Raw genomic sequence first — 12,039 nt, 5'->3', positions numbered from 1 at the left:
GGACCCATGCTATTTTTTATTAGCTTCCTACTATTAACATGCACAAAGAACTCTCTTGGGTTTTCCTTACAAACTGATGCACTCTTATCCTCATTTATCCTTGCATTCCTACTAAATTGTCACCATCCTACAGAGTTCTTTATGCTTGCTTGCTTCTTCTGGTGTTGGGTGTGGAGTCACTGATTTGTGCAATCTGTCTCTCATTTTATTATTAATTTCTCTGTTGAACCACTTAGGCTGAGGGTTGCCATTTGTTAGTATTTGCTTTTATGGTATACATCTGGAACATTTTTTTGTGTATTCTTCTAGAAAGGCTTCCCAGTACTTACCTGTCTGTGTTTTTGTTGTAATCTAGATTTTTAACATACATTAGTTTTTTAGTCTCCTTGACGGTAGTCTAATCTCTTTAGTATCTTCTCTTTTTTTATGGCGAATATTAATAGGAAATATAATAATTCTATGGTCGCTTTTGCCTAGAGTTGCACCTACTGAAATGTCAGACACTATGCTATCTTCTGTTGACAGGATGATGTCTAGTATGCTGTTTCCTCTAGTAGGTTTGTCGATTCATTTTTGACATTCTAAGTCTCTTTCCTTCTACGTTTGATGTGGAGGTCATAGTGTCCCATCGTACCACTGCAATGAAATCTCCCATTATGGTGAAGTGTTGTTATTTTGTGTCCTAGTAGTGCATGCGGCTCCTTGTCAGACATTTGTGGTTGGTGGGGTGGTCTTTACACTAGTATTAAGAGTTAGCTTCTTTCCTAGACTGCTTATATTCATGCCAATTACTTCTTGCATGGTTGTAATTTTACACACAATTGGACTGAGCTGGTCCTTGACATATAATGCCTCCACCTTTTTTTATTGGGTTTATCTTTTATGGATAATTTATATCCTGCTATTTGGTACTTCCTACAGTCTCTTGTTGCCTCTTGTACCCATGTTTTTATGATACCTATTATGTTTAATTCTTGACTTGCTATCCATGCTTTGAAGAGATCTACTTTGTTCCAATTAGATTGTGCATTAAAATGCACCACTCTGAGGGACTTTTCTATCTTCTCTTTTGTCCTTGGTGGCTTATTCATTTCCCTTATTTTCATTGTTTCCTGCAGGGCTACTACTAACCAAATTCTGGGAACTTTCCGACTCCCTCCCTTGAATGTTCAGTTCACTGAGGTGTTTCAAGAGGTTTTCATTAAGAAGATTTCCTAGTAATTTTGCTCCTTCCAAATTCAAGTGTGTTCCACTTCTTTTATCTAGTTTTTTATTCCCTACAAATCTGTCCCAAAGGTTTAAAAACCTAACACCTTTTCTTGGTATATTCACTCCAGTCTGTCATTGATTCCTATTGCCTTGCTGAGGGAGTCCAGTAGTGGCTTACACTGGTTCTAGGCAGACGTCCTACAAGAATGCTGTTATCGGTTTTCTCATGGATGTTTTCTACAACAACATCCCTCTGGTTGGCTACAAGACCTACTGTCTGGCCAGTTCTTCCATCTTTTAGAAATAAGTCATTTCCTCCTCCCTGCACAGTTCTTCCATCTTTTAGAAATAAGTCACTTCCTCCTCCCTGCACTATGATTGCATTTTTTCTACTTTCCACTTTGATTTTCTTCACTACCTCAGTTATCTTCTTTGCTCCTGCACCTGGGTAAGAATTAACTTTTCTCCTATTTTTATTTTTGGCCACAAAATTTTACCCCTGCTCTTTTACCATTGAGTCTCCAATTAAGATTGTTTCCTCTTCTGATTCTGAGAGCACAGCAAATCTATTTGATGTGTTTATTCATTTTGGGGGGGCAACTATGTTTTCTGGCTGCTATCACTCTTCTACCATACCTTCTCTGGTGCTTGTTTCTGTTTCATATCTGATTCTGGTCCTAACTAATCTTTTTTTAATCTCCACTACTCTTTCCATTTTCTACCATGTTGTTGTTCAATTACTTTCTCTCTCCTAAGGTCTATCACTTCTCTTCTTAGGTCTCCAATTTCCTTTTCCATTCTGTCTTCTCTTCTCTTGACTCTGAGTTTACCCTTTGTCAGGTCCTTTGATATTTCTTCTATTTCCCTCCTCAGCTTAGCTATCTCTTATTCTTGTTGACAGGAGGGACAGACACTCAGACTACCTAACTTTGACGGGCATGCCTCTTTGTAGCCTACGTACCACTTATTAACATTGCATTTTGCACGTGTGCGCTTTAATTTCAGCTTTTCTTGAGTTATCTGCTTATTACTTGGTTTCAATATTTCTATCTGAGCTTTAATTCAATATTCTTTGTAGTGTGGCCAGTTGAAAAGGAAGAAGGGGGGGGTGGTTGAGTACTCCCACAGTCGCTGCATCCGCTCATCTATGGAAAGCTTTTCATAGTTCGTCGCCAGGATATCTTTTTTCACTGCCACACTAACATATGGTCTCCCTGTTGTTCGATGATCCTAAACGTGTTGCAACTCCCAACTGAGCAACATAATTTGCCTAAGCAAAAGATTTTTTGCCAGGAGTGAACAACAGTATCCCTTAAATTACTAAATATCCAAAAGCCATGAACAGCCATAATCTTATTATCTGACTGCTTCTCCTCCAACCATGAAAATCGACATGGAATAGCCACAACGGCCACACCAGCAGACCCAGTGGGAAGGAAGTTCCACAATCAATGGCACAGAAGCTCGTCTGGGGTTTTTAGTTGGCTAGGACTACAACAAGACACAAATGCTCCGTAATCTCAGAGCAGTTTAACCTTTACTCACAGGGTAGGGGGGGCAGGGGTGGTCATTCATCACATGGAGTGAGCTTAACGGGGCACAATAGCAACATTCCATTTCTGCATCCCCAGTTGCCTAAGGATCCATCCTATCCTGGTCTTTGGAAACCTTTAAGCATCTTCACTACATTATTTAAAGAGGATCCAAAGCCTCTGTTCTGATGTATGAGGTAGTAGCTGTCAGCTCCTTCCACTAATCTTATATATATATATATATATATATATATATATATATATATATATATATATATATATATATATATATATATATATATATATATATATATATATATATATATATATACACATACATACATATATATATATATATCTATATATATATACATATACAGTGAAGCCCCGTATTCGCGGGGGATGCGTCCCACACGCCTCCGCAAATAACTAAAATCCACGAATACTTAAAACCCCTCTAAAAATACTTAGAACTGCCCATTTTGATAGTTTAAACACAGAAAAACCCTGTAAAAATGCATATACCCGAGTATTTTAAGAGTTTTATCACAAAAGGTGCATTTATTCATGAAAATTATATGAAAATACAGTAATTAGTGAATATTTCTGTGAAAAATACTGCAAATGGGTGAATTTTCCACGAATAATGGCTAGATATGTTCCACAGAGAAACCCGCGAATGCGTGAGTCCGTGAATCATGAGAACGGGAATACAGGGGGTTTACTGTGTATATGTGTGTATATATATATATATATATATATATATATATATATATATATATATATATATATATATATATATATATACTATATATATATATATATACATATGGCAGTCCCCGGTTATCAGCGATCCGGTTTTACAGCGCTTGTCTAGCGACAAAAAGATAACCGAATTTTCGACACATACTCCTGGTTATCGGCGGTGCTGGTCCCCGATTGTCGGCGCCGATAACCAAGGATTGGCGCTATTATCGCCGATTTTCAGTTATCTTCACACTGTCAGGAACAGAGCCCGCCCGATAACCGGGGACTGCCTGTATATAAACACACACACACACACTATATATATATATATATATATATATATATATATATATATATATATATATATATATATATTTTACTGTAACACTACAGTATATGAAGATAAAAAGGCCCATAAAACACTATTTGAACGTTGCAACCATATATTTCGGGCACTTCCTTCTGTGCCCCTGTTCACTGGTAAAATATGGACAGATGAAATGTTACAAGGGTATATATACAAAGCATATATAAGTGTGGCATTAAGTCCCCAATGGTATTGTTTATTCCCCGCCTTCTTAGGAAACGGTCACCTGCATACCATCGGAGGAAATGTCACACCTACATATGCTCTGTATATATAACCTTGTAACATTTCATCTGTCCATATTTTACCAGTGAACAGGGCACAGAAGGTTGCAACATTCAAATAGTGTTTTCTGGGCCTTTCTATCTTCATATATATATATATATATATATATATATATATATATATATATATATATATATATATATATATATATATATAGTGAACCCCCATATTAAGTGGGGATGTGTCCCATACCCCAAAAAATAGGTCAAATTCGCAAATGCTTAAAACCCCTCTAAAAACACTTAGAACTGCCCATTTTGATAGCTGAAATCAAGAAAAACCGTGTAAAAATACTTATACCTGAGTATTTTAATAGTTTTATCACAAAAACTGCATTTATTCATAAAAATTATATGAAAATGCAATAATTAGTGAATATTTCTGTAAAAACTACCGCGAATGGGTGAATTTTCCCGCTGAAAAAATGGCTAGATATGTTCCACAGAGAAACCCACAAATGCATGAGTCCGTGAACAGTGAGAACGCGAATACGTGGGTTTACTGTATACATATAGTGTATATATATATATTTCTTTTTATTTATTATTTAGATGTAACAGTAGGAAATCCTCGCAGTTACAAGATCAAATAAAGGAGTGAGAGTGTGGGATGGAAAGGTGGTAGAAAGGCAGTTACAATGGATGTAAAGTAGAAGGTTTAAAAGAGGTCGCAGCTCGGGGCCAAAGGGACACTGTAAAAACCCTTAAGTACTGCCTACTGCGCACAATAGAAGGTACACTGCAGGCATTACTTCCCAGAGAGAGATTTATCACTCAGAGTTATGCCGGGCAGCGCCAATATGCATGTATATATAATACATTCATATATATATAATATACAGGCAGTCCCCGGTTTACGACGGTTCCGGCTTACGACGTTCCGAGGTTACGACGCTTTTCAAATATATTCATCAGAAATTATTTCCTGGCTTACGACGCATGTTCGGGGGTTCTGACGCGTCGTCGCGCCGATCCGACGGAAGAAATATGGCCCCAAAATGGCAGAATAATCATAATTTGAAGGTTTTTTTGATGTAAAACTCAATAATAATGCAGTTTACACGTTTTCAATGCACCCAGAGCATTAAAAGTAAGGTTTTCTTATGATTTTCGACGATGTTCCGACTTCATTTATTTTCGGTTACGACGCCGGCGCAAGAACGGAACCCCGTCAGAAAACCGGGGACCACCTGTATATATATATATATATATATATATATATATATATATATATATATATATATATATATATATATATATATATACATTCCAGCACTGTACTGTAAACTGATTTCTCGGTAAGTTGTGTTTTATAGATATCAGCACTTCTGTAGCTTGATGTTGCATCAAGTTACAGCGCGTAACGTGATGCAATATCAAGTTACACCACTGTAAAAAAAACAAGTTACAGCGCTGAAAAAGCACTGTAAGATCGAATCTGCCATAAGTCGGTGACGCACTGACCAACATTTATACAGAAAATTAATCTTTATAGCAACTTTAAGTACATGACTCTCATTGTTAAGTAAAAACTACAGTAGTGTTTGTCAGTTTGGTTCCTTTATAAAATTTTGGCCATTCAATGCTCAAAAGACGGAGCAGGAATGGAGGTAAAAGTGAAAAGCTACATGGGCTTGTTTAACCTTTGATAATGCCTACTGTGCACCACTTGACATACTGGGTAAAATGGACAAAACCTTACTTGACTTTTTGAATTTGACAACTAACCCCAGACACCTACCATTTGAAAATCATCTTGATGCCATTAAACCCAAGTTACTGTATCCTGCTTCAACACAGATTAGGTTAAAAAAACATTGCTTCAACATAGATTAGGTTAAAAAAACATTCATATTAGAAACAGAAATAGAGAAGTGATTGTATCATATTCAGCTCAATTGCAAATTATAAAGTATATATATATATATAAGATATCCCTTAAAACAAGTTTCAGTCACTGGATAATGAGATTTTGAACTAAGGTAATTACTGACCTCCTCTTTAGTCTACTGCATGAGGATATTATATTTCAGCTGTTACAACTGTTTTGAAAATGTTGGCAATAGCACTATAAATAGAAAAAAATACCAAAATATCAGTATGCGCAGATTTCCTCTGAAGCCCTGACAAGCCACTTGCTTAAATCAAGACCCAGAGCCAACATACATAGCTGTTGGTTCAATACCCCTGCGCAGTTCATCATTTAACAACACCAATAGGCTTTTACTTCAACAATGCATATCAGCACACAAAAAGTGAATAGGCAATTACTTCAACAATGTTGCACAGAAAGCTGGCCATTAACTCACCTTTCCTGACTGCTTCAGTCTGTCATCCCATGGCGATCTCAACAACTTTTCTATTTTCTCCTTGACCCTCGACTCCTTCAGATCACATTTCTGGGGAGACTCGGGCACATCCCCTTCCACCATCTCTTGCTGGGGAGCTTCTAGACGTCGCAACATACGTTTTGGCGGTCTTCCTACCTGACCTCTACAAGGCCCAGTGATAGCTTCAGTGTACAAAGAAATAGTCCTTCGCATGCGATCCCGCCCTACACCTTCAGACCCTTTAAGAGTACTAGCCCCATGGCTCCTAAAGAGCCTTGTGTGAGGGCGTGATTTTCTGAGCTTGACTAATCTTTTACTGGACAAACTAAGACTATTTTTACTTTCGGCTGCATCAGCACTAGCTTTTAGCTCCACTGAGCTGCTGGTAGAACACATTTCAGTAATGTCTGCAAAAAGCCTCTTATTTGGCTTGATAATTCTTGATGACCGGGCACTCATAGTTGGGAGAATAAAACGTTTTGGACTCTTCTCCCCAACAACAGGTAAGGAGGGCAACTTTTTCTTGGCTTTCGCCAGCAATTTCTTGGCCAGCGCAGTTTTAACAGTAGGTTGTCTACCCATCCTACAATTTGTCTGTTTATGAGCACTGTGTCCAATTATCGGCACTCTGTTTCTACGGCCAAGGGGCACTACAACGTTCGGCACAGTGACCATAGCACTTTCAGGAACTGCCTTTTCACTGTCATCACCCTCCTTATCTTTACTATCAACTGGTGGTGTTTTCACTCTGGTTCTTTCATCAAGGGCTTGAGCCTTCTTTTCTTTCCCTTCCCTCACTTCTTTCACAGCCATGGCCACAGCACTTGTCCTTGTCCTTCTCACCAGCCCTTCCTTCTCCAAAAATGAACACACTTCGTCCACTTTTTTCTCCGCTGCCTTGGGTTTATGTGTTGGTACACTTTTTTTCTCTTTACACAAACCATTTGTAAAGCCTTCAAACTCATCTTCATCCTGGAAAGGGAAACGTCATTACAACCTTGGAAAAAATAAGACCAAATATCAACTCACTCCTCAAAAATTCTTCTGATACTGATAGGGCCAAGATAAATAATAACTTCAGTGAAATTGACAAATGTTCATCAAACTGACGTTACTTTTATAACCTGGGTGTTGTCAGAAACTAAAACCCTCAATGTTAATTGATATAACTCAGAAATAAGATAGCTGAGTATTGTACCCTGATAATGCCAAATTTGGACAATCTCTTACTGTAAATTGTGTAACATACAAACTAACATTTTTATACCACAATAAAGTAGATAACCACCATGTCACCCCAGAGTATACACACAAAGTAAGCAGACAACAGTGTTATACACTGTAGCCTGAGCTTGAGCAGTAAATCCCCATACCTGGTTGTTTAGCACGAAATGAATACAGTATAAAAAAAATTTGTCTCCTACTGTAACAATGGGGTCTAAACAGATTTACTTAAATTTGCGTATATAAAAAAAACCGTCAGGCAAAACAGGAGTCTTTTAATACTGTAATAGCAGGAGTAGCCCAACCACACCCCTACTTTTGTCAGTACAAAACAAAAATCATCATAATAGTACTTGATGCAGTGGATAAAATATTAGCCAGTCAAAATCAAAGTAGCAACCATAATAGTAAGTGTAATATTAAAATTTCTATCCTTATTACAGGTCAAACTACAACCCTACATGAGAATGCATAGCACTACAAGGCCAGGAATGCAAATACAAAAAAAAAAAAAAAAAAAAAAGGGGGATCCTTCCTAGATAATGACCCCCAAGGCCTTTCGGGGGTCGTCATCTAGGACTATTTCTTGGGGTCATTATCTCTATGAAATTTACAATCTTTTGTTTTTTTATGGTGGTCCCCAACAGGCTTGTACTAAACATGCCGCAAAGGTGGATACATACCAGATTAAAATCCATGGGTGTCACTATCTAAGAAAGATCCAAAAAAAGATAGCAAAGCTTAACTATAAAAGAAACAATCAAGAAAAAATTATATAAATATTCAAAATAGCAAATAATCTACTAGACCCACTCTGCCTACTCAACAAAAACATTTGCACCAGCCTCAAGTCTCAATTTGCCACAACTCAGCTACTTGATTCGATTTACTCCATAACTGGTCTCAAACAAAAGTCACCTAAAATTCCATATAGTACTGAGCCTCACATCAAATTAGTAATTTGTGGTGCAAAGATCAGAATTACGAAAAATTTTAAAGATAGCACAATGAGCTGACAATGACTGTAATAGAAATGACTACAATACTAAAATCTGGGGTGAGAATATTTAATCCAATTTAAGATGCAAGTCTATTGCTGACGAACAATGCAAAATTTGACAAAAATTCAGATTGTGAAAGAATAAAAATACTTATTTCTAAGTCTACCTTTTATCATGATAGCATTACACTTACAGCAGCCTACAATGAGAACTGAAACGTTGCAAGTTTCCTTCAAAAACTCAGATTCTCAATATGTCATTCTTGCTGTAATGATCATGTGAAAAAATTATAATCCATATTTAATATGGCTGTATGATTGGGTTCCTATTTACTGTTTTACATAGGTGGATCATAAAAATACCTTTCACACAATACCTAATAAATTGTGTATGCACAGTCTTGGAGTTATTCTATGGGAAATCTGGCTTAAGGACATATAAAAAAAAATAAAAACTAGCTAGCTTTTACCCCTCTGGCATTAGCTATGTTGTATAATACAGCAATGGTTTTCTTCAATTACAAAATCCTGCAATCATTCAAGGAATCCTCCTTTGTCATCCTTGCAATAAGGAGGCCAAAATTCCAAGTAAAAATCAATAACACTAACTAGGAATACGAGTAATACGGGGATTTCCAAAGCCTAGGCCAACTGCAGCCTGTGCGCATTACAGCAGTTGTGTTCTTTTGACAGAAAACAATACAAACTTGCAAATGGCAGCCAACCCTGTCCTCTAACTTAAATCTAATAAGTATAGAGCTACTAGCCATTGAAGCCTTACTAAAGTACCTGACTTACACCAACATATGCCAAATAACTACAGTATTTGAAGGCTATGAACCCTCAACTCATGCATATCTCAACTACATTTAAATTAACCATAGCTGCTAAAATCATGATGTTCAATCTATCAACTGATTAAACCATAGAAATTTCATATAAACAACACAATATCAGCATGCTAGCACCTAAACAAGAAGTCTAACCACAGGCCATGTTAAAATCATATACAATTTATTCCTATAAGCATGACCTAAAAATAAATTTTCTTCTTTATGATTTACATCATAAATGTGCAGTTACTGGTATTCAAGTACTAGTAAAATGTAGAAATAAGGATTTCTTTCTTAATACCACTATATTTGATAGAGTATTTTGTAGACCGTACCAAGTTTGTGTGGCCATCTACCTAACATTCACAAAATTACAAAATTTATATTTTTTTCACTTTTAAATCAAGATTAGGATATGAGGACTTTAGAAATGCAGCATTCTCATCTCCAAAAAAAAAAAAAGTAAGACAGGGTAGGGTAGGGTAGGGTAAGGTAGGTTGTATTCCTGTAATTATCATTATTGGTTATGTTCCTGTAATCATCATAATTGGTCATGATGTAATATTGAGTAGTCTATTCATTAATCACAAACCCAAACAATTTTAGGATCTTCAAGAGTTTTGCCGTACATAACCTTGTTACAGTGAGTCACAGCCTAACTACTGAACAGCAAGAGGCATGGCAATACAGCACATTAAGCTAGGCCTATAGACTACAGCCTGAATAACACTGCAATAAAAACAGAAAGCCATTTAGTACTTCCGCACCATGCCAAGAGACCTCTCTCGCCTAATTACTAACCATACACTTGTGACCAAGGTCACAGATCTGTTTGTGGTTGCAATACTTATGGTAGTGGACAAAATTAACACTTTCTAATTAGAAGAAAAAAAAGTCTGCCATTTCACATGAGCAAGCCACTAGCCTAACACCATCCACAAACAGCCCAGCTGCAAATTGCAGAAATCTAGGCTATCATCTCTCACTTCGGGTAGCCTAGGCTACTTTAGATGCATTGACAATCTAGGCCTATAATCACAAGTTCGTGCTTCGCTATCCTCCTTGATAATAGGCTAGGCTCCTTAATTACCTTTCGTTCTAAAATCACGGTTTCAGAGTTCAGTTAAGACCTACGACTGCAACAGGGTTACTCATCAAGTATCACAGGTTCCTTACGCCCGATTTAAACACTGGGCTGGGCTATGGGCCTATATTTATCCAACAACTAAAGGTCGGAATATTGACAGCGTTTATCAGTTAGCATTAACCCACCAGACACCCGTGAACATGACGCCATTCAAACTTGCAGTTTTTGAAGGGCGCCTGACCAGTAACCTTGTTAGGTGACCTGCACAGGTTCCGACAAGCTCACAACAAACAAAACATGCAAAACAACAAAAGGTACGTATGACCTTGTACACTACTCAACAACAGAAATGTACATCATCTGGTCAGCACAACAGTCTAGGGGTGACACATCTACTTTCTACAACACAAGGGGGCTCCATTTCTACCCTGAAATTCACAGAGCGTTCGTTGCAACTCGAAATGAACCGAAAACAACAACGGCTTCTCCGTTATGTTTTCATGGCGTCTGTATCGACGCTCAAGACGCCACAACGATGCTATCAACACCGTTCACACTAATAAAAGGGAAGTATGCCGTGATATTGAAAGGAGGAGACATGAAGGAAAAATACAAGATTAATACAGGCAATTAAATGGGGGAGTCATTGATTACGAAGGAGGCAGGGATTGGCGCCATGTTGAAGCATTAGAGGCTTCTTCCCCCGCTCTTGTACCTCGTCAGAGTCACCGAATAATTTGTGGAAAAGGTCGAGCCCTCGGCGAATTCTCCTTGTGTATAACTCCTCCGGTGTATTGTTCGGGTATCGGCCTCGAAATCTCACTCGTTTTCTTGTATTCAACTTTAGCGCTTTGCCGGGAAATCTGAACTTTGCCATATCGGTTCTTGGGATGATGATGAGGTTGAGCCTTTTTGGTCCTTTTCGGTTCCCGCCTGATAAAAACTAAAATGCACGTTCCAGTAACGCTCGAGCACCGGCCTTTACGGTCTTCTCAAGTGATAACTTAGCCGTTACGTTATTAATAAAACACTTTGATAGTCTTAAAAGAGTATATATATGTGTTTTGCAAATTTTAAACAACGTTTTATCAAAAAGAAAATAAAACTTTTAGAAGAATGTCGATTTACTTTTCAAAAGTGCAGTAGCGCACAAGGCTAATGCGCGGAATGAGGAGGGGGAGGGGGGATGTGGAGGATGAGGAAAGCGACGGCCTTACAGGGAGGAAGGAGCCCGCCAAATGTTACAATAACACATACACTTCTTTTTAACATATTTCATTCTTTTCATGACAAGTTTCCAAGTTAAAGGACAAATAAGAATTTGCTTGGAACATCCAGTTTCATGTAACTTCTACGTAAAGGGGTCAATTTACCTCTAGAGTGTGATAGGCCTATGTAATTTAAATCACTCGACAGGTATTATTTA

The 12,039-nt window shown here is 37.6% G+C and overlaps 1 protein-coding gene across 4 annotated transcripts in view; it reads right to left on the bottom strand.

Moving 5' to 3' along the window:
* LOC136836444 (histone-lysine N-methyltransferase 2A-like) overlaps positions 1-11,573 on the bottom strand; it is a 116,749-nt gene extending 105,176 nt beyond the window's left edge. For 2 of the 4 annotated variants that reach the window (XM_067100708.1, XM_067100709.1), the window contains exons 1-2: positions 11,329-11,573; positions 6,449-7,441 (exon numbers count right to left, since the gene is read on the bottom strand). In XM_067100708.1, the coding sequence (XP_066956809.1) occupies positions 6,449-7,441; positions 11,329-11,490 (1,155 nt within the window). In that variant the 5' untranslated portion in view covers positions 11,491-11,573. Of the gene's footprint in view, positions 1-6,448; positions 7,442-10,798; positions 10,901-11,040 lie in introns of those variants that run through there. The other 2 variants (XM_067100710.1, XM_067100711.1) reach the window with 2 other exon arrangements.
* Between the last annotated feature and the right edge of the window lie 466 nt (positions 11,574-12,039).

Source organism: Macrobrachium rosenbergii, chromosome 56 (genome assembly GCF_040412425.1).
Source record: "Macrobrachium rosenbergii isolate ZJJX-2024 chromosome 56, ASM4041242v1, whole genome shotgun sequence".
Taxonomy (NCBI): Eukaryota; Metazoa; Arthropoda; class Malacostraca; order Decapoda; family Palaemonidae; genus Macrobrachium; species Macrobrachium rosenbergii.
This window is presented reverse-complemented; position numbering and strand designations above follow the sequence as displayed.